General features: G+C 30.5%; 6 protein-coding genes across 6 annotated transcripts; 3 read left to right on the forward strand and 3 right to left on the reverse strand.

Annotated features, from left to right (window-relative positions):
* The first annotated feature begins 917 nt into the window (after positions 1-917).
* Positions 918-3805, forward strand: LOC107189272 (probable cleavage and polyadenylation specificity factor subunit 2). The gene is made up of 10 exons (XM_015577766.1): positions 918-1066; positions 1144-1303; positions 1384-1735; positions 1821-2131; positions 2203-2462; positions 2542-2727; positions 2801-3170; positions 3239-3433; positions 3504-3641; positions 3713-3805. Exons 1-10 carry the CDS (start codon positions 918-920, stop codon positions 3803-3805), a joined length of 2214 nt encoding a protein of 737 aa, XP_015433252.1.
* A 501-nt stretch (positions 3806-4306) lies between these two features.
* Positions 4307-5803, forward strand: LOC107189260. Its single transcript, XM_015577750.1, has 2 exons — positions 4307-4341; positions 4425-5803. The coding sequence occupies exon 2, from the start codon at positions 4508-4510 to the stop codon at positions 5801-5803; it is 1296 nt and encodes a 431-aa protein (XP_015433236.1). The 5' UTR covers positions 4307-4341; positions 4425-4507.
* A 564-nt stretch (positions 5804-6367) lies between these two features.
* Positions 6368-8529, reverse strand: LOC107189273 (NSFL1 cofactor p47). Its single transcript, XM_015577767.1, has 5 exons — positions 8141-8529; positions 7300-7717; positions 6936-7221; positions 6658-6861; positions 6368-6568 (listed from the first exon to the last, which is right to left on the reverse strand). Exons 1-5 carry the CDS (start codon positions 8240-8242, stop codon positions 6439-6441), a joined length of 1140 nt encoding a protein of 379 aa, XP_015433253.1. The 5' UTR covers positions 8243-8529; the 3' UTR covers positions 6368-6438.
* Positions 8530-8642: 113 nt separating this feature from the next.
* On the reverse strand, positions 8643-11039 carry LOC107189261 (dynein heavy chain 12, axonemal-like). Its single transcript, XM_015577751.1, has one exon. It carries the CDS (start codon positions 11037-11039, stop codon positions 8643-8645), a length of 2397 nt encoding a protein of 798 aa, XP_015433237.1.
* Positions 11040-11044: 5 nt separating this feature from the next.
* Positions 11045-19538, reverse strand: LOC107189262 (dynein heavy chain 3, axonemal-like). Its single transcript, XM_015577752.1, has 3 exons — positions 17489-19538; positions 11151-16834; positions 11045-11080 (listed from the first exon to the last, which is right to left on the reverse strand). Exons 1-3 carry the CDS (start codon positions 19536-19538, stop codon positions 11045-11047), a joined length of 7770 nt encoding a protein of 2589 aa, XP_015433238.1.
* A 1415-nt stretch (positions 19539-20953) lies between these two features.
* Positions 20954-23150, forward strand: LOC107189274 (peptidyl-prolyl cis-trans isomerase CWC27 homolog). The gene is made up of 7 exons (XM_015577768.1): positions 20954-20995; positions 21177-21386; positions 21471-21671; positions 21757-21896; positions 21969-22223; positions 22297-22455; positions 22520-23150. The coding sequence occupies exons 1-7, from the start codon at positions 20954-20956 to the stop codon at positions 23043-23045; spliced, it is 1533 nt and encodes a 510-aa protein (XP_015433254.1). The 3' UTR covers positions 23046-23150.
* Positions 23151-23637: the final 487 nt, after the last annotated feature.

The following is a 23637-nucleotide window of genomic DNA, read 5'->3' on the forward strand; positions in this document are numbered from 1 at the left end:
GTTGTCACTGTTAAACTGTTGTAATAACAATGGAATAATAAAATAATTTACTCAAATGTACATAATAATACATATACATACCCATAAAAACAATATTAAACGCAATAACTTTTTTGTACGCGAAGAAAAACTAATATAGGTCCGTCGGGATTAGAATCCAAGACTCCTTTCTAATATGTCTACTTTATAGCGAACGGACGGAAGAGAATCCGTTCACGACCATAGTCCCTTCTTAGGTTTAACGTAGTTCACAAATTCACCGTTCTCATGACGTAGAGGGCAGCAGGAAATCCCTGACTTTTTACACTATCGGTATTTCAGAACATGAGACACGAAGTCCCATAAGATGATAGGTCTATCCTATACCTATTCGGTGGTAAAAGCTAATTTTCTTTTCTTTTGTTTGCTTTACTCGATTTATTTCGTGATTCATGTGTTTGTACATAAATAAGAAATATAATGAAATACGCTTTGCATTAAGTTTTATGTGAAGCGTCTTAAAAATATCATAGATATGCGCTTATTTTTATCGCAGAGTACCGTGACATTAGCTAGTACTTTATCGCACCGTTCCTTGACCGCTGATTTTGTAAATCTAAGAAATCATTCTAAGATGATTTGTCGTCGAATATACGAAATATTTGAAGGACGGGTCGGTTTACATGCATTTTAAAAAGTTTCAGAAACTGTTCTCTAGAAAGCATCTCAGGACTTCTTCGAGGAAAACTACGAATTTATTTCCTTACAATTTATTCGTAATTTATTACGTTACATTTTAGGTTAGTTTAAGAATGCAGCATAAAAGATTCATTGACACAGTTTCGACCCGTAATTTAAAAAGATACATTTCAGATATCTCTTTTTAGATGGTCATCTGTTGTTTTTTTATGTTGCAATAAGTAAGAGAAATTAAAAAAATGACGTCAATTATAAAACTTCATGCTGTTTCTGGGGCTATGGACGAGTCTCCTCCTTGCTATGTATTGCAAGTTGATGAATTAAGAATACTACTTGACTGTGGATGGGATGAGAACTTTGATCAAGAATTTATAAAAGAATTGAAACGGTAGATAAGTTATTACAATTTTTTAAACTTTGTATCACTTATCCGTTAAAATGATACATTCTTTTATAATTTTATAGGCATGTGCATCAGATAGATGCAGTGTTGCTATCATATCCAGATCCATTGCATTTGGGTGCTTTACCATATTTAGTTGGAAAATGTGGCCTAAATTGTCCTATATATGCCACAATTCCTGTATATAAAATGGGACAAATGTTTATGTATGATATGTATCAGGTACTAACAATGAAAATGACCTTAATCATTGTTTAAAATTCAACTATGTCACCAACAATAATATATACTTCTGATTATAGTCTCGTCACAACATGGAAGACTTTGATTTGTTTACATTAGATGATGTAGATGCAGCATTTGACAAAATTGTTCAGTTGAAGTATAATCAGAGTATATCAATGAAAGGAAAAGGATATGGAGTTACTTTGACACCATTGCCAGCTGGTCATATGATTGGAGGGACTATTTGGAAAATTGTAAAGATTGGAGAAGAAGATATAATATATGCTGTGGATTTCAATCATAAGAAGGAGAGACATTTAAATGGTTGTGAATTAGAAAGATTGCAAAGACCATCTTTATTAATAACAGATGCTTTTAATGCTACATATCAGCAAGCTAGACGCAGAACTAGAGATGAAAAGTTGATGAGTATGTGAATGAAAATTCACTTTTTTTCATGATAGTTTGTTGATATATAGTGCTTCACGGTATCTTATACTTAATTATCTTACAGCAAACATTTTACAAACTCTGCGTGGTGGTGGAAATGTTTTGGTCAGTGTAGATACAGCTGGGCGTGTGTTAGAATTAGCACATATGTTGGATCAGCTCTGGCGTAACAAAGAATCTGGTTTGCTTGCATATTCTCTAGCTCTTTTGAATAATGTTAGTTACAATGTTGTGGAATTTGCAAAATCGCAGATCGAATGGATGAGTGATAAATTAATGAGGAGCTTCGAAGGAGCTAGAAATAATCCATTTCAGTTCAAGCATCTGCAATTGTGTCACAGCATGGCAGAACTAAATCAAGTACCCAGTCCAAAGGTTAGAACTAACGCAATATTAACAATTTATGAATATTGTCAAAGGAACTTACATTTGTATAAACTTTCTAGGTTGTACTTGCAAGCACACCAGATATGGAATGTGGTTTCTCAAGAGAATTGTTTTTACAGTGGTGTGGTAATCCTCAGAATAGTATTATAATAACTAGTAGAACCTCCCCAGGAACACTTGCCAGAGATTTAGTAGAAAAAGGGGGCAACAGGAATATAACACTGGAGGTGAGGAGGAGAATCAAACTGGAAGGACTTGAATTAGAAGAATATCAAAGAAAAGAGAAATTAAAACAAGAACAGTTAAAACAGGAACAAATGTATGCAATTTTACATTATTGTATCCTGAAAATGATGCTATCAAAGTATGTTTTACATATTCAATAACTTACATATTAGGGAAACCGCTGATGTGAGTTCTGAATCAGAAGACGAAATAGAAGTTGGTGGTGGAAGAGGGAAACATGATTTATTGGTGAAGCAAGAAAGTAAACCTGGTTTCTTTAAGCAAAGTAAAAAGCAGCATCCTATGTTTCCGTTTGTGGAAGAGAAAATTAAGATAGACGAGTATGGAGAAATCATACGGTAATATTTTTGTTATATTAAAAGTGCAGCTATGTAATCATTCTTTTCAAATATTTAATATCACTTAATACAGACCTGAAGATTATAAAATCGCGGAAACTATGCCGGAAGTAGAGGATAATAAAGAAAATTTGGAAACAAAACAAGAAGATGCTGCACATCATCCAGAGGTAGCTACTGACATTCCCACCAAATGCATTCAAGTTACACGTACAATGACAGTTAATGCATCTGTCACATACATAGACTTTGAGGGCAGATCTGATGGGGAATCATTGCAAAAAATCCTAGCACAGTTAAGGCCTCGAAGAGTTGTATTAGTTAGGGGGTCTCCGAACGATACGGAAATTCTAGCTCAACAAGCGCAAAGTGCGGGTGCACGTGTGTTTCTTCCAGGTAGAGGAGAAACTCTCGATGCTACAACGGAAACACACATTTATCAGGTAATGCAACTGGCATGTAACTTTAATGCTCGTATACATGCAATATTGATTAATGCGATTATTCTTAGGTTCGTTTGACTGATGCTCTTGTCAGTGGTTTGAATTTCTCTAAAGGAAAGGGTGATTCTGAAGTAGCATGGATCGATGCAATGATAACTGCTCGAGATCAGGTTTGTCGAGATGCTGTTGCTGATACACAGCAAGATGATACAATAGACCAAAGTGATAAAATACTTACCCTAGAACCATTACCATTGAACGAGGTATGTATTTATATGAAAATTCTATTATTTAAAATACAAATGTGTACAATATACCTCATATATTTCACAGGTACCTGGGCATCAAACGACATTCATAAATGAGTTAAAATTATCTGACTTCAAACAAATCTTAAACAAAAGTAATATTCCCTCCGAATTTAGTGGTGGAGTTTTATGGTGTTGCAATAATACTATTGCCGTTAGAAGGGTTTGTATTTTATTGTATAGAAAGCTATATATGAGAAATAGTGTAATATCGTTTTACTGTTTTTCTTTCAGCATGAAGCTGGCAAAGTAATATTGGAAGGCTGCCTATCTGAAGATTATTACAAAGTACGTGAATTATTATATGAACAATACGCAATTGTATAAATTAATTGTATAAATTATAATTTTTGTACCAGACTTGCCTATTGTCTTTTTATAAACCAGTTTAATCTCACAATTAATTTTTAAAATATAAATTTATGATAAGTCTCAATATACTGTTTGAGAATGTTTAACAAGTAAGAATTAACAACTGTTGATTTTTACTTTTAGTATAACACTTGAGAATAATAAGAAATATTTACAACTTTTACAATACGTACAATCATGCATTAGCTCTTAATTGTACTCGTCATTTTGAAAATTGGCGCGCAGGTAAATTAACCTAGTATTTCCCGTCGACTTGTGAAACAATAAAATAATTTTTGATGAAGAATTATAATGTTGAATCAGTAATTGTTAAAAAGGAATTTACAATCTCAATAAAATAAAATAAGTGGCAAGTCAGTGAGTTATAAATTTGTCAATTTATTATTAAAGGTTACGTGAAATTGTATATATATGTGGATTTCTTATATTGTAATAACAATATACACCTCGAAGAAGAATAATTATTATGTATTATGTATACCGTTTTACAGGTATTCATAATTAAATATGTTGCAATCGAAAATCTGTATATCTAAGAGTAGTATTTAATCGTGTTAATAACGGTTTGTTCCAGAATTGTATGCTTTTATGATAGGCAGCCAAGAGCATATGAAAATATAAACTGATACATGCAGAATTGAAATTAAACTTTACAGCATGCGTAACTATTATCAAGCGGCACTTGCAATTACTGCAGTAGTGAGCCTTGTGTCCTTATTATTTTATAGACACGAGTACAACAAATTAAGATATGTATTAGAAGTTTTCAATTACTTTGGTAAACCAAATCAGAAAAATGTTGAGACAAATTGTACAAATAATGTATCAACATTTAGTAAACCTAACATGAAATTTGAGGTGCCTACTTCCTCCTGGCAGAGATTAGAGAATGACTTATATGTTTATTCTGCATACAATATACATGATACAGAAGTCCAAGTAATAGGTTTTGGTTTACCGAGTAGTATTCAAGATATGCAGTGCATAATATTTTTTGAAAATGAAATCAAACCAACCTTAGGGAGTTTCAAATACATTCCAATTAATAGTAACTTAAGTGGTACAAATACTGATAAAAGTTTTTACAGTGGGTATTATTTCTACTGTCACTACACTAAAAATAAAATACCAGTAGGGATAACATTTCTTACAAAATCTAATATAAATATCAATGATGCACCTATATTAGCAATTAAATCTGACCGATACAATTCAAATTACACTAATGTTGGTGTATGTGTAACACCACCATTAATAAAACCAATGCATTCATCGGAGATGATTGCTTTTATAAATTTTCATGATATAATTGGCATGGATAATTTTATAGTGTATGATTTCGGTATTTCAAATGATTTTAATAGTCAGCTGAAAGAATTATCTAAGTCACAAAATCCACAATGGAAATTTACGTATACAGTTGTGCCATGGAATTTTCCGTTTTCCGGAATCCATCCTAATATAATAAAAGATCTCATACAGGCAGATTGTCTATATCGTACATACAATAAAGTTATGTACACTATTTCATTATCATGGGAAGAATATGTAGTACCAAGATACCATCATTCCCTTGTTGAATTAATGACAGATTTTAAACAATCCAAAATGAAAGCCGATCGTTACAAGATAAAATCCTTGACCTTCTGTACGCAACAAATTGACAATGCACATACGAAAAATACAAGATTTACAGTATTTAAAAAAACTTATTTTGAGTCGAGTATCATTGACAATCGGCCTATTTACATATATAATACAGATGAAGTATTTAAAAAAGACAACATTTATATCCGAGAAATTGGGAAAGACTTAATCACGTTAAATCGTTACAAACATTGTTTCGAAAAACCAAATCCAAATGCAGACAATGAAGATACCTCCATTCTGAGGTTTATGGAAGACATTCAAGATTCACCAATGTACAGAAAATTTATATTAAATACACGATAGTGTTATTATACTAATCATTCGGTATTGTTGGTTTAGAAGCAATGTATAAATTCAATATAGTGGTAGTATATAATTTTAGTTTAAAAGTCTGATCTAATGATATGTATAATATAAGTAAGCATATATTTTTAAATTCTGTATAAAAAATTTTGTTATAACAGAACATATCATTTTCATTCTTGTACGTTCACAGTTTGTATATAAATATAAGTATTTTATTAAATCTAATATCAGTTTTCATGTTAGGTACCTTTCACAACTCATTATCTTTCCTTATTTCGAAGATTTTGTTTCTAAAACTGCCTTTTGGTAATTATACATATATAAGAGACAACACTTTGCGTTGACGATTTTATTATAGATTTTACAATAGTCTCGTAATTTTATTATACGTTACTAATTAAAAGTTTATTATCGATTTTCAGTTCGGTAATATGTTCCCTGTATTATATCAGCTAAATTGATATTAAATAATAAGAACCACATTTAAAATAAATATTGAAAGTATAGAGTAAGTTGCATTTGTTACCAAAAAAAGTGTTGAACTGTTATTTTCAAGTATATCAATGTATATTTAAGAATGATCTAATCAATACATCACAAACTTTCATAACTAATGATCTAGAAGAAAATGTTTATTTCAGTCGTTGAATTATCGCTGTATTTTGCAAACCAGCTTCTCCGATTGTTTTGTCTCCACTAAGTTCCTTGGTTGGATATGTTGTTAATAAACTGAATTCCCTCATGGCATACTGAGGTCTCATACTAAGACAAAACTGATTAAGGAATAACTTGGGTACTTAAAAAATAGAATTATTGATGCAATAATCATACTACTAATTACAAAAGGATACGTTACTATATATTGCCTCAAATCATTGACCGTGTGTGTTAAATTAAATTGAGCTTTCACACTAGTACCATCAGCTAGACGAATTTGCAGTGTTGTGACAGGTTTCGATTCATCTACATTTAATTGCTTTTTTGCTTGACATTCGTTTGCTGTTTGATCTGCCAAATCTGTTGGTATTGTCATACCCACAGTTGCTGGAGATGGACTGAACAATGTACATTAGTAAAATTATATGAAGTACATTTGAAAAATATTGGTGTGCATGATAGCTTAATATACCTTCCTAACATATGTCCTTTCCCAGTAAAAGCTTTTACTTTGACCTTTGGAGGAACATATATCTCATGACGATGATCCTCCATATCAAGCCATGCCTCGGTACTTTGAATTTCTTGTCGTATTTCTGCTGGTATTTCACCTCTTTTAATGGTATCAAGGAATTCCCTATTTTCTGGATCACTGTATAGTCGAAGCTCAGAATCATTTATAGTGAATCCATCCTTCCACAACTTCAAAGTAATAGGCCCAGAATTAGATTGTGGATGATTAGAGGTCGAAGCAATAACTAAAGAAAATTAAATTTATGTTTTAGCAGCACAACAATGGAAGTATGTATTTAGAATTAATGATACTCATAATGTACCTTCTGTATCAGAATTTGTTTGTCCTAATTTATATCCAGCACCACTAAAGGTATTTGGTCTCTGCTGCCCTTTTGGTTTTGGTTTTACATCCACTGACTGGCCCTGACATGATTTAAACATATCACTAACAATATCTTTTTTCTTTCCTGGCCCTAAAACTTGCTGCCCACTGTTTTTAGAACCACCAGCATAAAATGATTGTCCTTCTTCTTCATCAGGGCTGCCTTCTTTCTCTTTAAGATCATTTAATGTTGCAATTTTTGATTTTGGTTTCAGTTTTTCTTCCATCTCAGTGTATTTTGCACCTTCTACAATATTCTCTGGAGCTTCTTTATAATCGTCCTCTGATGAATCTTCTGCTGGTGCTGCAATTAATGTAGTAGGCTCATCGTTCTCGTAAAAACTAGCAAGAGCAACCTGAAACATTTAAAGAATAAAAAGAATATTTAGTAAAGCATTGAAAGCATCAAAAGAATTGTGTTAAATGCCACCTAGAATGTTTAAGCATGTTATCATCAATAATATTCGTAAAATAAGACATCCATCAATTTATAAACAGTTCATCGCAACGTTGCAATTACGAATTTGTATCTCGTAAAACAGTCTCTCCTTCGATCGTGCCTTTAGTGTAATAACAAAAGTTATAAACTATTTCAAAACATACTAAAACGTACTCGAATTTGTATCACGGGAATATTTAAGTTTCTTACATTTAAGGTTATAAAACTGGTGCTGAAATTTGACTAATATTTAGAAGAATAATGCTTGAAAGTGGTCATTCGTAAATTATTGCTTCGCGAATTAAAATTTATGAAACATTTAATAACTATGTCGCCTCACCTCGAGCTTCCAAGCAGATGACTCAAGGTAAAATCGTGCTCGTCCAGGTTCAACACCAGTTATATCTGTAAAATTCGAAACCAACTCTTCGTGGCTCGCCATTTAGTGCAAATATTAAATCACCTACGATGGATTAGATGATACCTGATTTTGAACCGCTTCAAAAATTTCTCTTGCAATAATTTTCTTTGTTCAGTAATTCAACTTTACGTCAATTTCTTCAATTTACCTGTCATTCCTTCCCATTTACATGGAACCGAACCGGATACGTATGGCGAGAGAATCCGCGAAATATTTGAATATACATTTCGCACTAATCGCAATTCTTTATTACTTTTTGCAAACTACATACAATACAATGTTCAATATTATATAATATTAGTTATTTTGTCCATTATGTTTTATATTATTACATAAATACATATCGTGTATCAAAAATGTTTCCATATTTGTTAGTCAATATTGCATAATAATATCCTCCATTTTGTTCAATTTTTTTATATTATGAGGTATGACAAAATAATGCCGTACCACATTTTATCCAATGAGCTTCATGTCCGTCTGTTATTAAAGGTATACTAATTACATAATTCTGCGATGTAGATTTAATATTTTTATCGGTACGTTGAATAGCAGCTACATAGACAGGACATTCATAAGCTTTGTCTGTATCTTTCTTATTTTGTAAAAATTTAACACATATAGGTGGCATATTCTGCCAGAATACGTTCGTGGAATTTTCTGCTAATATATTTTTTTTAACATTCCATTGAGCACCAGATAAATGCAAACCACGAATAAAATAAACATCACTTTTTGTATCAGTTTCTTCTTCAATTATAACTTCAAATTCAAGGCAGACTTCTTCAATAGGTACATTATATTTTTTAGAAAACGATAATGAAATAGCAGAAAAAAACATTTTTCCAAAAAATAATGCATCAAGCCAAACAATTTTAGGACAATCTTCATTCCACCACTGTTGAAGAAATTCTATACGTTTTACTAAATTATTAATATAATATCCTAGATTGTCTGTTACATTAATACTTTGTAACTTCTTCCAAGTATTTGGAACTTTACATTTGTATATTTCTTCTGATATGGTATTTAAAGAATCAGTAAATGGAAGATAACCATCAAATGCTAAATTCAAATTATTTAAATTTTGAGTTATAATTGTTAAAATGTGTTTTAATAATCTTATTTCACAAAGAAGAATTCTATGTAAGGGCTCTTGGAGTAAAGAAGTTTGCTTTCCTTCTAACTGATGGATTTCAAATGTATTATTCAATTTATTTTGAATGTCATTAATTAAAACTAGGACTTGATCTTGAAACAATTGATCATTTAATAAAGGATCAATAAAATTCAAGCATGAGAGAGATGACAAGAATTCAGTAGCCATCATTGTATCCTGAATAATAGCTCCATTTTTGCTGAATCCAAAGACTTGAGATGACAGATCTAAAGGCATTTCTTCAATATATTTAATGACATGGAGATATTCACACCTTTGTGGTATCAACTTTGCTATATTATTTAAATATGAGTATTGTTGATTTTTAATTATATCAGAGTTACAATAATCATTTAAAAGATGCTTTAAAAATCTTCTATCAAAATGGTCTACAATTTTTCCTCCATAATTGCATTCTCCAATGAGGTACAGAAGAATGTTAAAAGGTACATAATCAGTAGTATTTATAAAATTTTGCATTTGCATGGCAGATATGTGAAAATCAGAATGATCAAAATCATATGGTATATTCCAACCTTGAACACCAAAATTCTTTCTTTTTTCTATAATTATATGAAAAAGAGATAAGCCAAAAAGAAGTTTTGTAAAGACTTTATCTTTGCCAGGACAGCCTTCAAAAAAATCTTTTCTTATTATAGGTTCAGACTGGTAAATATTTAGCAGTGTTTCTTTAATATTCAAAGGGGAATCATAGGATATCTTTATACTATTTTGCAAGATACTAATTGGAAATTCTTTCATGGGATAACTAGATAACCATAATCGAAAACCTAGAGATACATTGGAAATGTTGCAAATCTCACAGAATTTTTCAAGGTGGACCATCCAATGTGGTACCAAATGACAATTTTGTAAAAATACCCAAGTGCCTTCCTTCTGAGCCCTTTGTATCAGAAATTCAGCCTTTTTCTCTTGACTTTTACTCATAGATATAGAGATAAACTTTGATAAATAACCCTTTGTCTTTGCATGCACAGAAATGAGAGATAAAGGTGATGAACAACTTGGTAGAATGAATACAATAGGAGTTAAGCAACTGGATTCTGCATATGATTGAGATATTTTAAGTTGTGGGGAATAATTTTGTGTATTTCCCAATGTATCTTTTATTATTTCTGTAATCTGTATTATAATCTTATTAGGCTTTAAAGTTTTTATAAGTATAAGTTTTTGAAAAGAAGATTTCTTCACCCAGGGTTTTGGTAATAACTGATTCTGAAGTGTTTCGGAAGTGTAATATTGCTTCCAAATCTCATCATTGCAGCAGAAATTATCTACAAGACCATTAAAAGTGGATAATGTGTTATTAAGATTGTAAACATTTATCCAAATATCTTTTGGTAGCCAGTCAGGCTTTTTGTCAAAAATTATGTTAATGTGACACAAGTTTGGAGACATAAAATATTCTATCTCTTCTTTTGTGACTTCTTCATTATCTAATAATATTTTGGAACATAACAAGAAAGAATACAGTATCTTATGTTTTTCTGATAAGGATCTACAAACACTTGCATGAAGACCATGAGTAAATGACGATTTCAGATATGCTAAACGTTTTTCAAGAATAGCACTTCTATTTGAAGTCTCAATTGATCTAATATACAATTGCATAAACCATGTAAAAGAAAAACGATACATGTGATTCAAGGATGATAAAGCAATAAGTGTATTGAACAAGTCTACACAGTATTTAACAAACTGCATATAAACATCCCGAAATTTGCTGATTTCAAGTGACATTAATTTTGCTGCTTCTTGCTTTTTAATTATATTTAAAGAAAGACATTTCGAAGAATCCAAAATTTTTATAGCATTCTCATCTTCAAGAATATTTGTGGTTGTTGAAGATAAGGTGCATAAAATATTGTCTTCTTGTTGTTTTAATATTTTTTTGTTATTAACATCTTCCATAAGTAAAATTTCAAATTTTTCATGAAGTTCTGGTTTTTCTTTAAAGACGACAAGATCAAGGAGTCTATCTTGAAGAGCTTCATTTGGTATAGAAAAATCGATTACTGTGAATTTACTGAATACCTCAGGCGAATACTGTGGGTTCAATAATCTGGTTGTAATATATAATCGATAATCACGAGAATATTTTCCAACTTTGCAATCAAAATTCAAATATGAAGTGTTTCCATCATTATAAATTCTTTTCAGAAACAAAGGATCTAATAATGTTTCTAGGTCTTCTCCCACATTTTCAATTAATGTTGGTTTACCACATTCGATACTGCATTGAATAATTGATGTATAATTTGAATCAGTGAGTTTAACGACTTGAAGATCATTTTTATTCTCAATTGTCTTAATCCATTGATTTGCTTGATTATGTGAATCAATAAATAAACACCACAGTTCAGAATTACTCATAATAATAGCATTTTCAACTGAAAACCTATGCTTAGGTAAACCGCAAAGATACCAGTAGTTTATTTCATTTTCTTCTCCATGTATATTTACAAAATTATACTTAGTAGTAAATGGCATTTGCAAATCTCTGATGTATTGCTTCCAGTATTCTACAATTTTATCACGAAAAACAATAGTGTACGAGGCCATGTAACTTATTATTCCACATGATATTATCATATCTCCTACAAGATTATTGTAATTTTCTTGAAGACTTTTCGCGTACTGCATCCAGCGATCTTTTTCACCCCCCAAACTTGCAATTAATCTCTCTGCTTTCTTAAGTTTATCAGTGCAGTCTTCCACTTCTATTTCCAATTTTAGTTTTTGTTGCAATGTCTCTTGAAGACTATTATTTAGTGCTGCAAGTTTTGCATTTAATGTAGAAAGTGTTCTACGTTTCTCGTTTAAAAAATCTTCGGCTTCATCGCATTCTTTCTGTGCAGCTAGAAGCTTTCCTTTTTTAGGTGCTACTGCCTTTGCGACTTCATCATAAGATACCATCGCGCGCACCCATTTACAAAGTCCTTCGGCTGCACTTGATGCTTTGGCAACAATGTGTGGTTTAAAATTGTTGTCTGACATATATGTTTTTTTAATGATCTGCATTATATTTGGTGGAATATTATCTTTATCATAATCTTTTAAATTTTGTAAAAAATTCATATCTCCCAAAATGCGTTTACTTGGCCCCCAGTAGTCCGTGTATTTCTTACCAGTGACTGGATCAACGGGTCTATCTGGAGGTATATCAAGCATAACGCAGACTGCAGCCATTACTAATTTAACAGTATCAGGAGGATTTTTCATAGCTTTTACAAGTGTAATGTCTGTGGGCTTTAATGTGTTTAATGCAGCAACAGCATCTTCTAGAATTGGAATTGCTACAGCTAGATCAGCCTCACATTCTATTTTGAGTTTACCAGCTACTTCTGCTTTTTTATTTGCTATTTCTTCTTCTTGCTGTACAACTATAGTGGCTCCTTCTACTGTAATATTTTCATTTTCTACTTCCTTCATGGTAATCATAGTTTGCTTAGCAGACAGCTCTAATTGTGGTTTCAATATTGTTAATGTAGTTTTCATCTTCTCAACTTGTTGTGCTGCCAATTCCAATTTTTCTAAGCCTGCTAAATACCTGTTTCTTGTTGCAATAATATCGTTTTGCTTTTTTGATACCAGATGAGTATATAGTTTTAACATGTGTAGGAATGTAGATAATGTGATATGAATTGCCTTGGAAGTTTCTTTCAAATATTCATTACTTACTTCTTGCGCGTTATTATATAACTTTACACAAGCTTTTATTATATCTGGTTTTATATTTTCTTTAACATTAATATCTTGAATATATTTCGAACCTATTTGTTCAAGTGCATGTGTTGGCCATGTGTTGTACCAATTTATTGTGCAATATTTTAATAGTTCGGGATATTTATATAAATAAGATCTAATTGCTGTATTTGATGAATTGAAGCACATAACAATATGTAAATTATTTTTACACTGCTCCAAAAAATAATTCATTACAGAACGGGTACTTATTTCTGCATTTTTGTTTCCACCTTGAGCGTGTAAACGTACCATTTCAATAATATCATATTTCTCCTTAGTAGAAAATAAATCAGGTATTTCGCCTGTAGCTAGTAAGCTACTAATATCGCAAAGGAAAGTATTTGATATTTGTTTATCTTTGATAAAAAATGTAAGATTTTCCCTTAGTCCACCACATTTCTGTAGAACTGTTTTTAAATTATTCCTCCATATATTAAAGTTACAGGAAGACTGTACACATAGTTCAAATAATTCTTGTTGATTCATATAAGCTGCAAGACTTGTTATAGACTTTTTACCAGATCCTATATTGGAAATCATTAATAAATTGCCTCCTGGTATAGCTAAAATTCTTGAGATTTTAATCACTTTTTCTAGCACGTATTTTGTTATTACTATATCAATTTGTTTCTTAAAATTATTGTTGTACCTGTCTAGATAAAAAAGAATTTTACTTTTTAGTTTTTCTATAGAACTTATCTCTTCATACTTCTTATCTTTATCTTTTTCTGTATCCATAAAATTGCTAAACATTAAATCATCAAAGCTGTCCTTTGTGATTTGATTGTTTTCAAATTTTGGTAAGTAATCAAAAGCTGTTTCAAACGAGTCTTTAAAATGACGTTTGGTGAGTTCTTTTATTTGTAAGAAAAGATACTCTTTGTCATCCTTGTTTAATATTCGATCACCAAAAACGCGCCACACTTCGTGTGCCCAAAGTCGAATAAAAGTAACTTTCGTTTCCACTGATTCTTTCTGGAGTAGACTGCAGCCATTAATCACTTTACTTATATCTCTTATACTGAATTGATATTGGAATTTTACAGGTATTGGTAGGAGAGTTTTAATTACAGAATTGTAAACATCAATTGTAGCATTTGTTATACTGGTTACACTAGTTAAAACATCTGTTCCAAAAAGATTCTTTTTCAAGTTAGTAAGAAGTACATTTGAAAATATTCTAAATATGGTATCTGTAGATGATGTATACATACTGTACAAATTAAAATATCTTAAAAATCTAGGACATATCTTAATAGTGTCATTTCCTGTAACACTAAGTGAAAACATAGTATCATGAATAAAAATTTTTTCAGGTTTATTACTATCATAGAAATAACCATAACTGTGATATTGCCGCAGAAGTTCTAAAATATTCTTCATTTCTGATTTATGTTCGTTCATTTCCACATTGAGATCATCAATGAAATTAATGCAGAATTGATTTTTTGGAGGGCCGTAATGTGCCGTTTTTATTTTGTTCAATTTTAAGAGCAACAAATTTTGTGTTCTGAGAACAGTATTCATAGAAGTGAAACTAAACAAGTTAATTAAATAGTTTTCTATGAATAGTTTGTTTCTTAGCAAATTTTTCATTAAAGAAGTCTTTCCAGTAGATATATTTCCACAAATCAGAAAAGGCTTTTTGTACTGAATATGTTTTAAAAACAAAAAATTATATTTCATAGTATTAATCGTTGGTACACAAATTTCATTTGTGTCAGGTATTTCTGACAACTTTTCAGTTTTTAATAAATCACCCCAATACTTCCAATTCCCACTGCCCTTAAAAACGTAAAAGTTATCTTGTATTAAACCTTCATGAGGTAATGTTACATCAAAATTCTTTATTACCTCTGGTTTTGGATATTCTTCATTTTTTCCACTCCAAATCAATGTACAGAATGAATTAAATTTAATATGAGAATCCATATTTAAATTCCCTCCTAATCCCCATACAACAGACAATATAAGTGCAGCTTGCATCCATATTATAAAATGGTTTGATTTTCCCTTTTCTTCAGTATTTTCTGTTTGAATATCCGTCAAGTACATTTCCAGCAAATTTAATGTCGATATTATACAGTGTAATCGGTTTACAATTAAAGTTGAAGTACAATGTCTTTGTATAAATTCTAAAGAAGGTTGCATTACCCAGTCAAATAATGAATATAATACTTCTTCATATCCATTACAGATATGATTCTTAGAAATATATGTTTTAACATATGGTCTCCAATCAATAGACTGTGATTCTATATAAATTATTCCACATCTTGACAGCATAACAGGAGAAGTTTCTACAAGACTCATTGTTTCAAAAATAATAGATATAGAATCAACCACATTAATTTTCTCACCTGATGATAAATGTAATACTTTATTCGTATCAAGAACTGTATATAAACTTTCAATCCATGTATCATTTAAAGGTGCATCAAATACTATCCATTTTTTGTCAAAAGAATCATTTGAAAGAACATGAAGAATTTTGGAGCATATACCATCCTTCCAAGTTTTTGATTTTTCGTCAAAATGACCATAAAACTGTTCAACATTAGATACTCCTGGAATTAGAGTTTCCAATTTTACAGAGGCACCATATTCAATACCTTGTTTCCGTAAGGATATTAAAACGTCTTTCAGAACATATAGAATTTCCGTTTTTCCTACAAAAGCATCACCAACAAGCATTACAGCCTGATGAATACACAGTAACTCAAATACCTGTATTATTTTTAGTTTAAAGTCATCATGAATATGCAAGGATCTAAATTTACATACTGTTTCAAGAGTTTCTAGAAAGATTTTATAATTGGGATATAATAAGGTAATATTTGGAAACATGTTGTCTACAATATTTTTGAAGATAAGTATATCCACGTTGCAAAGTTTCGGTAGATTAACATCAATTAATGAACGTAGGAGTAACATAGTTTCATTTTCATCTGGGAAACTGCTTTTCAAATAAATTATAGTCTTAATAACTACTTTCGCGGAACATATATTAAAAATATTACACGATTCACACCACACTTGTTTGGACAGCACTCCGTAAACAACAGTTAATTTTGAGGCCAAAAGCTTTGAATTAAGTATACCAGCGGCAAACAGTTCAATTTCTACAATTTTATTGATATCTGGTGCTATCATAGATACTCTTCTAAATAATATTTTCAAGTTGTCAGGTAGTTCGCAATATTTAAATGAACCAATATTGCTAGTAGTGCAAATATGACCAGTTGGATTTAAGTTCAGCAAAGAACCCTCAAGAGTTATGACTTTTAAATTTGCTGTTACCGCTTGAACAATACAAACAAGATCTTGAGTAATCATGGACAATAGTTGGAAATTTAAATTATTAAAACTTTCAAAACAAAGCCATATTTCGCTGGAAATGAATCCTTTAAATACTTGACAAAAAAAATGATAAGAGGATATATCAGCGCAGTTAAAGATGCGAAACTGTACTGCAATAGCCTTTGCTAAACTTTTAACAGTCTCTGTTTTGCCAGTACCAGATAATCCTCTGACAGTACTATATAAGTGATATTTATATGCCTGCATAAGAGTGTGAAAACATCTATCAGTTAAAGCAGTATTAATTATACGTTGTTTATAGTAACTGTACTCACATCCATATTTTATATTTGTATTAAACATTGATACTGTGACATAGTCTTCATCTAAATAGTATCGTAATTGTGCAACCCATAGAAAGTCTGTACATCTAGTAATTTTCTGATCCAATAGTAGTCTAATAATGTCTTTTTGATTACTTATTATAATAATTAAAGATGTTAATATATCTCTATATTTGTGTGTTGTAAAATTTCTAATTTCATTGATTAAACATGAGAGATGATTAACATATTTTAAGTATAAAGAATTTAATACTTCAGTGTTAAATGATGTTAATGAGTTATGTACATTAGAAGTCCAATAAAGTTGAAAAACACAAATAATTATCATACTTGGAAAATTCAAAATATCAGTGTGTATAAAAGTTTTATTAAATGCAGTCCAACAGTTAAAAATATCTCTCTGCAATGTAGCATGCATTTCATTTTCTAAATGTGTTAACCATTTTTCTTCAGACACAGAATAAACATGAATAAACTTATCTAAGTATACTTCTTCTCCATAATCACCAATAACGGAACAAATACGTTTTTCTTTATCTATTCGTACTCTTTCTATACCTTCAAAACAAGCTTTTAGCGATGTACACAGATTTTCAAAACTGTTTGATTCAAATAATATATTTTGTACTTCTTTATCGGAAAGAAAAAAGAATCTTGGAAAATATAATCTTTTACTTTCAATGTAATTTTTTATACCTTGATGTACCACTTCAAGTTTTGAATTAGCATCATACAAAGTTTTTAAAATTATTGGATTATTAATTTCTGATAAAGTAGGAGTTTCACATAATTTGTTCTGAATACTTGTCAAAACCTCTTTTACTTCCATGTATAAAGTTGATTCTTTAGGTAAGTATGTTTCTATGTTAGGATAAGAAAATGTGGCATCTACAGAAAGTATTAAGACTTGAATGTGATACCATTGATAGATGATTTGTTTAATTCTATCAAGAGATATAGAAAAATCTATTACACTTGAAAATATTGATTTAACGAAATGTGAAGTTTTCATTTCTCCAACCATTATAAAATGATCTTCAAGAAGTAATTCTATATCATTCAAATTGGCAAACACATGCATTTTAGATGTTTTGTCAAAATTTATTTCAAAAGAAATTGTTTCCCATTCTTTAACCATTTTCAACAATTTTTCTTGTAGCTCTAATTCTCTGTTAGCACCTGTACTAATAGCTTCATATTTTTCAATGTCATTCATTAAATCAAATGAAATAATTTTTCTTAAACTAGTTCCAGCATTAGGCATTAGATCAAAATTGCATACTGCAGACATTTCCTGCCAGTGACGGGTTCGGAGAGCTGGATTACACATGCACACTACTAATGGCAAATATTTTTTAAAATCATTTATATCATTAAGAGCTTGCCAGCACACTTTCAATGGTGCAGGCTGTTGCATAGGATCTGGATCATCTGGTATGCCACAAAATTTAAAACATTTATTCGCTGTTAGATCCATTTTAATTTTTGTTCTAAACGTCTTCCTCATTTCAGTAATTGTGTCAAAGTAGTTTAATGTCTTCTTCTTTATAACACTGGCATCTAACCAGTCAAATGGTCCATCTAACCAGACAGCGTTATCATTTTGCCATTGATGAACAACATGAATAAGATTGTAAAAGGGGATAGTTACTTCTAGTAATTCAATTACTTTAGGAAACTCAGTTTCAGGAAATCTGAATAGTGTTTCTTCCTCATTAATTCTGTGCATTTCATTGTTAATTTTATTGACTTGCTTACGAAGGCCTCTGTAATATTCAGCATATTCGTCAATTCTATTAATGTCATCCATATTATCCAAAACACTGAGTTGAGGAATAATATTATCTACATCTATATTTAACTTATTTATTCTTTTTTGCATTTCATCTTCTAATTCATTTTTCTTTGCTTCACATAACACATTGTTCTGCCTAAATACTGGCTCTATTTGGTGTAACCAGTTTATAGTCTTCTTATTTAAATTAATATGATCGTCTGACAAGACAGTAATTTCCAATAATGTACATAGCATATTTATTAACTTCTGAATTTTATGTTCTAAATCTTTTATTAATTCTTTTGATGCGTGTAAAATGAATTCAGTTAACTCAATTAAAGACTTTGCATCATTTGGTACATCCAGTGCTTTTGTTTTTAAATTGTCAAACTCTTCACAGATACTCAAATTAAATTCTTGGTGATATTTGATAAGTTTAAACAAGAAAGCATTTACAATGTCACATGATTCTTTTTTTAAAGCTTCTTTAGCTTCACTTTGTTCTAATCTTCCTATTGTAAAATATGTATTTTCTACCATTGCACTCGCTTTTACGAAATATATCTTATATTTTTGGATATATTTGAGATATGAATCAAAATTTATTTTTCCTAGACTTAATGACAATATTTTTTTCTTTATACTGGGTGCACAGATAGGATAAAATTCTTCAGTGACATTCATCACGTGTTTGTTTATGGGTTCAAATAAGTTGCATAATATACTCTGCAACTTATTATGAGACTTTTTAATATACCAATCTGGTAATTTTATTTGAATAGATGTGAAAGGTGTTTTCAAATTTAATAATTCTTCAAATGGAGTTAAATTTTGAGCCATTCTACTAATGTTGACAATTATACTATGATATGTTGAATATATTTCTGTGATGCTAGGACTGATAAGGAGTTGACCATCATGTAGAATAAGTTGAAGTTTAATTTGTGGGCAATAATATTCATTGCTCATAATGGTTAATATATGATCTATAGATTGTATCATAACGTTTACAATTTGTTGTACAAAAACATGTGTTATACATTGCATAATATGTAACTGTTTTCTTGTGTTAACATTTCTTATGACTTTTGTTCTTATTATAACTCTAGACACTTCTTTATAAAATTGATTTGATATGATCAGAGATTCTTTTTTAATGTCATTATTAATTATGCATTGAAAATCATTCAATGACTTGAGTTGAAAATAATGACTATCTTCAAAATTGCAAACAAATGTTGGAAGTACAAGTTGTGCCATATCTATAATGAGTTTGATTGGTTCGAGGAAAAAGAAATATCTTTTTGTTAATAATTTACAATGTCTTAAAAATTTATTATAATTGTAATTTCTTGTTTCTTTTGCAGTAAATATTGTAGAAAAACAATTTTCCTCTTCTACTGGTAATGATAATATAACTGTCATTGCAAAATTTTGCATATCTTTATTTATGATATCTTTTACTTCCATTAGCATAGATTGTATTAATGAAGAATATTTTTTTCTATACTTCTTTGGTAATAAATGTAAAATATTCTTCTTCCATTCAATAGGAAATTCTTTAATATCAACATACCTTAAACATTTTTTCATTTCATTATATATTAAAGTGTGATTTGACACTGGTATAATATTTAAATTATTGTGACTATGTGCATTTACCACACTTGTACCCATGTCTTTTGCAAATGAATCTTAGCAAAAGAAAATTTAAATAGGATAAAGTATCACATATGATCAAATTATAGTAACATAAACACTTATATGTTATTGTAAGTTAATAGTAACATTAAATATTTAAATACAACAATTTATAGAAATAACTTGTAAGTACACTGAACACAATGTAGCTTATTAAACACTATATGCATAAACTTATGCCATAGCCATAGCTTACTTATATGTATGTATATATACACCAGTATGTAATGTTTTATCAATACTACTTACACTACTGATACTCTTCTATATTAAATATGTTGTAATTCAATTTTGCTATAGATGTAAAAATGTTAGGATTTCTGTTAGTTTAAACTGAATATTTACAAGATGTATTATTAAATAACTGCTAATAAATAAATTAAAAAATTTTAGTAGTACTATTTTTTACATCAAGAACATCTCCTCATTCTGTATACAAGTTACTGAATTATTAAATTTTAGAAAATAATTAATAAATACGTAAATAGTAAACAAATTAATTCTATTATCTTCATACTATAGGTTATTTTACGACGTTGATTCCGTTATATTCTCCATATCTATCAGTCACATGCATATGTCACAAAATTGATTGACGATAGAAGACACATATGTAGAAGTTTAACATGGAATATTTCTTTTAATAAGTAGTTTGCCGTGATTGTTAGAAAACATTTGCAAATATGAGCAACATTTATATACAAGAACCACCCACAACGGGTAAAGTAAGTACAACTTTAAGATACTTTGGCACACATTTATTTGTTTTCAGTAACATAACCTGTAATAGTAAGTATTTCAACATAACATTCTATTTATGTATATATGTATATGTATAATTATATTCTATATGTTATTTATAATACCTTTTATTTTATTGAGAGGTCATTAATTTCTTCTAATTAGGTGATAATGAGAACAACAGTTGGCGATATTGATTTGGAATTATGGACTAAGGAAGCTCCTAAAGCTTGCAGGAATTTTATACAACTGTGTATGGAAGGCTACTATGATGATACCATATTTCATAGAATCGTCAAAGGTTTTATAGCACAGGGTGGTGATCCAACAGGCACAGGTGAAGGTGGCGAAAGTATATATGGACAACCATTTAAAGTATGTTTTAGTTAATAATGGAAATTAATTTTGATCCAATTAAAATATAACTAATAAATACATATATGTACATATATGCAATAGGATGAGTTCCACACAAGATTACGATTCTGCAGACGAGGTTTGCTTGCTATGGCCAATGCAGGAAAAGATGATAATTGTTCTCAGTTTTTCTTCACTCTCAGTTCTGCTCCAGAATTACAAAACAAACATACTATCTTTGGTAAAGTTACTGGAGAAACTATTTATAATATGCTTAAACTTGAAGAAGCACTGGTAGACGAAGTAAGTTTATTAGTTTAATATATTGGATGAAGTACTGGAAAAAATTGAACAAGAATGTGTTACAGTATTTTTTTCTCCATTTTAGAATGATAGGCCACTCTATCCTCCAAAAGTATTAAATACTGAAATACTAAGTAACCCTTTTACTGATATTGTATCTAGAATCTCAACAAAAAAAGGTGACGATGTGAAGGATAGTACAAAAAATAAAAAAACAGGAGTGAAGTGAGATACACAAATATTTAGAGTATTTTATTACATTAATAATATTCTTCAATATGGAATATATTTTTGCAGAAATTTTAATCTTTTGTCTTTCGGAGAAGAAGCAGAGGAAGACGAGGAAGAATCTGTGATATTAAATAAACAATTCAGTGGCAAAGGCAAATCAGCCCACGATCATTTATCTGATCCAAAGTTAAGTGCTCAACCAGCTGTTGAACCAGCTGGTCCACCTAGCAAAAAAAAGAAAGAAGATCGCACTAGTGACTGGGAAAGTGACGATGAAATAAAAACCTCAGAAGAATTAGAAGCTATAAGAAAAGAGAAGGAGTAAGTGTATTCTATACAATTTGTTTTCATTTTAGAAGATGTATTTTTATTTCTATCATTATTGTATCCTCAGCGCGATGAAAGAAAGAATTAAAAATAAATTGAAGGAACCAAAGAAAGAACCTAAAAAGGTCGAAAGTTATAACGTGGACGATGTCGAAGAAGATAAGGATGTAACAGAAGATGAATACTATCTTGGAAAAGATAGAGAAGAAGAACGTAAAAAGAGAGCGTATGTATTTTTTACGACTTTTAACATAACAATATCGAAAGATTTATTATTAATTTTTATGTAGTGAAGAAATTAGAAAAGAAATTCGTGACTTAAAACGTGACGTCAAAAATGAAAAGAAGGCAAAAGAGGCAGATCAAAAATTAAAGGAGGAGCAAGAAGAAAAGAAGGGAAAAAAAACGGAAATTATGAAAGAATACATCGAGACTCAAGAAAAATACAAAGAGGCGAAGTCTAAAATGCCTAAAAAGGGTAAAACTCGCGAAGACTTTACAATGGATTTATTGAAAAAATTCAAATCTAAACTTCAGAATGCTAAGGAGACTAGACGAGATAGATCGCCTACTCCACCGAAAAAAGAGAGTAAGAAAGAAGAAGATGATTTTGATCCGGCCGATGAGTCGTGGATGGTACATACATTACAGTGTGAAGAGAAGGCGCCTATCCTCGCAAAAGATGCGAGTACGAAAGACGACGATTGGTTTGAAATTTACGATCCTCGAAATCCACTGAATAAAAGACGAAGGGGGGAAAAGTCGCATACATTGAAGGAAGATAAAGCTAGACGAGACAGTTCGCGTCACAAATAATACGTATTATAAATAATTTTGGTGTAACATGTGAGTAACAGTAAGGCTCTTACGTTACTTTCTCACTGTACAGAACTATATATAGATTATGTTGTTGCGACCCGTGATTGGTCTTTCGATCGTTCGAGTTTGATAGAATTTGAGACAGGTTCGAAAGATCACCCTTCTTGTGACAAAAGGACAAACTAATACTGTGTTGTTTTCAACGAGTTTATTGAAACTCAACACTTATAATTCACAAGCACGGTGATCGCGGAACAACGTGTGAAACAAAGAAATTGTACAAAAATTCTAACTGAACACATCGAAATGTGTCTTTCGTTGTATCTTATTTTCTGTCTAAAATATGATGAATTTACTTATCCTTAAGTACACAAGGACGTCCAAGAAAGCGGTGACGAATTTGACTAATCACTGGCCCCGATGTCCATGATTACAAAAACCAAGTATTTTCGTACTGCTCACAGTACTTGATGATAGGGGTAAGTGGGGGATGTGTAGAGTGTCTGCAATTTTAGCCCAACGACTAGGGTCGGGGATTATGATATGTAAGTCGTTACAGCGGTCACCCAATGGACTTTGACAATCATAA

Source organism: Dufourea novaeangliae, unplaced genomic scaffold (genome assembly GCF_001272555.1).
Source record: "Dufourea novaeangliae isolate 0120121106 unplaced genomic scaffold, ASM127255v1 scaffold149, whole genome shotgun sequence".
NCBI lineage: Eukaryota > Metazoa > Arthropoda > Insecta > Hymenoptera > Halictidae > Dufourea > Dufourea novaeangliae.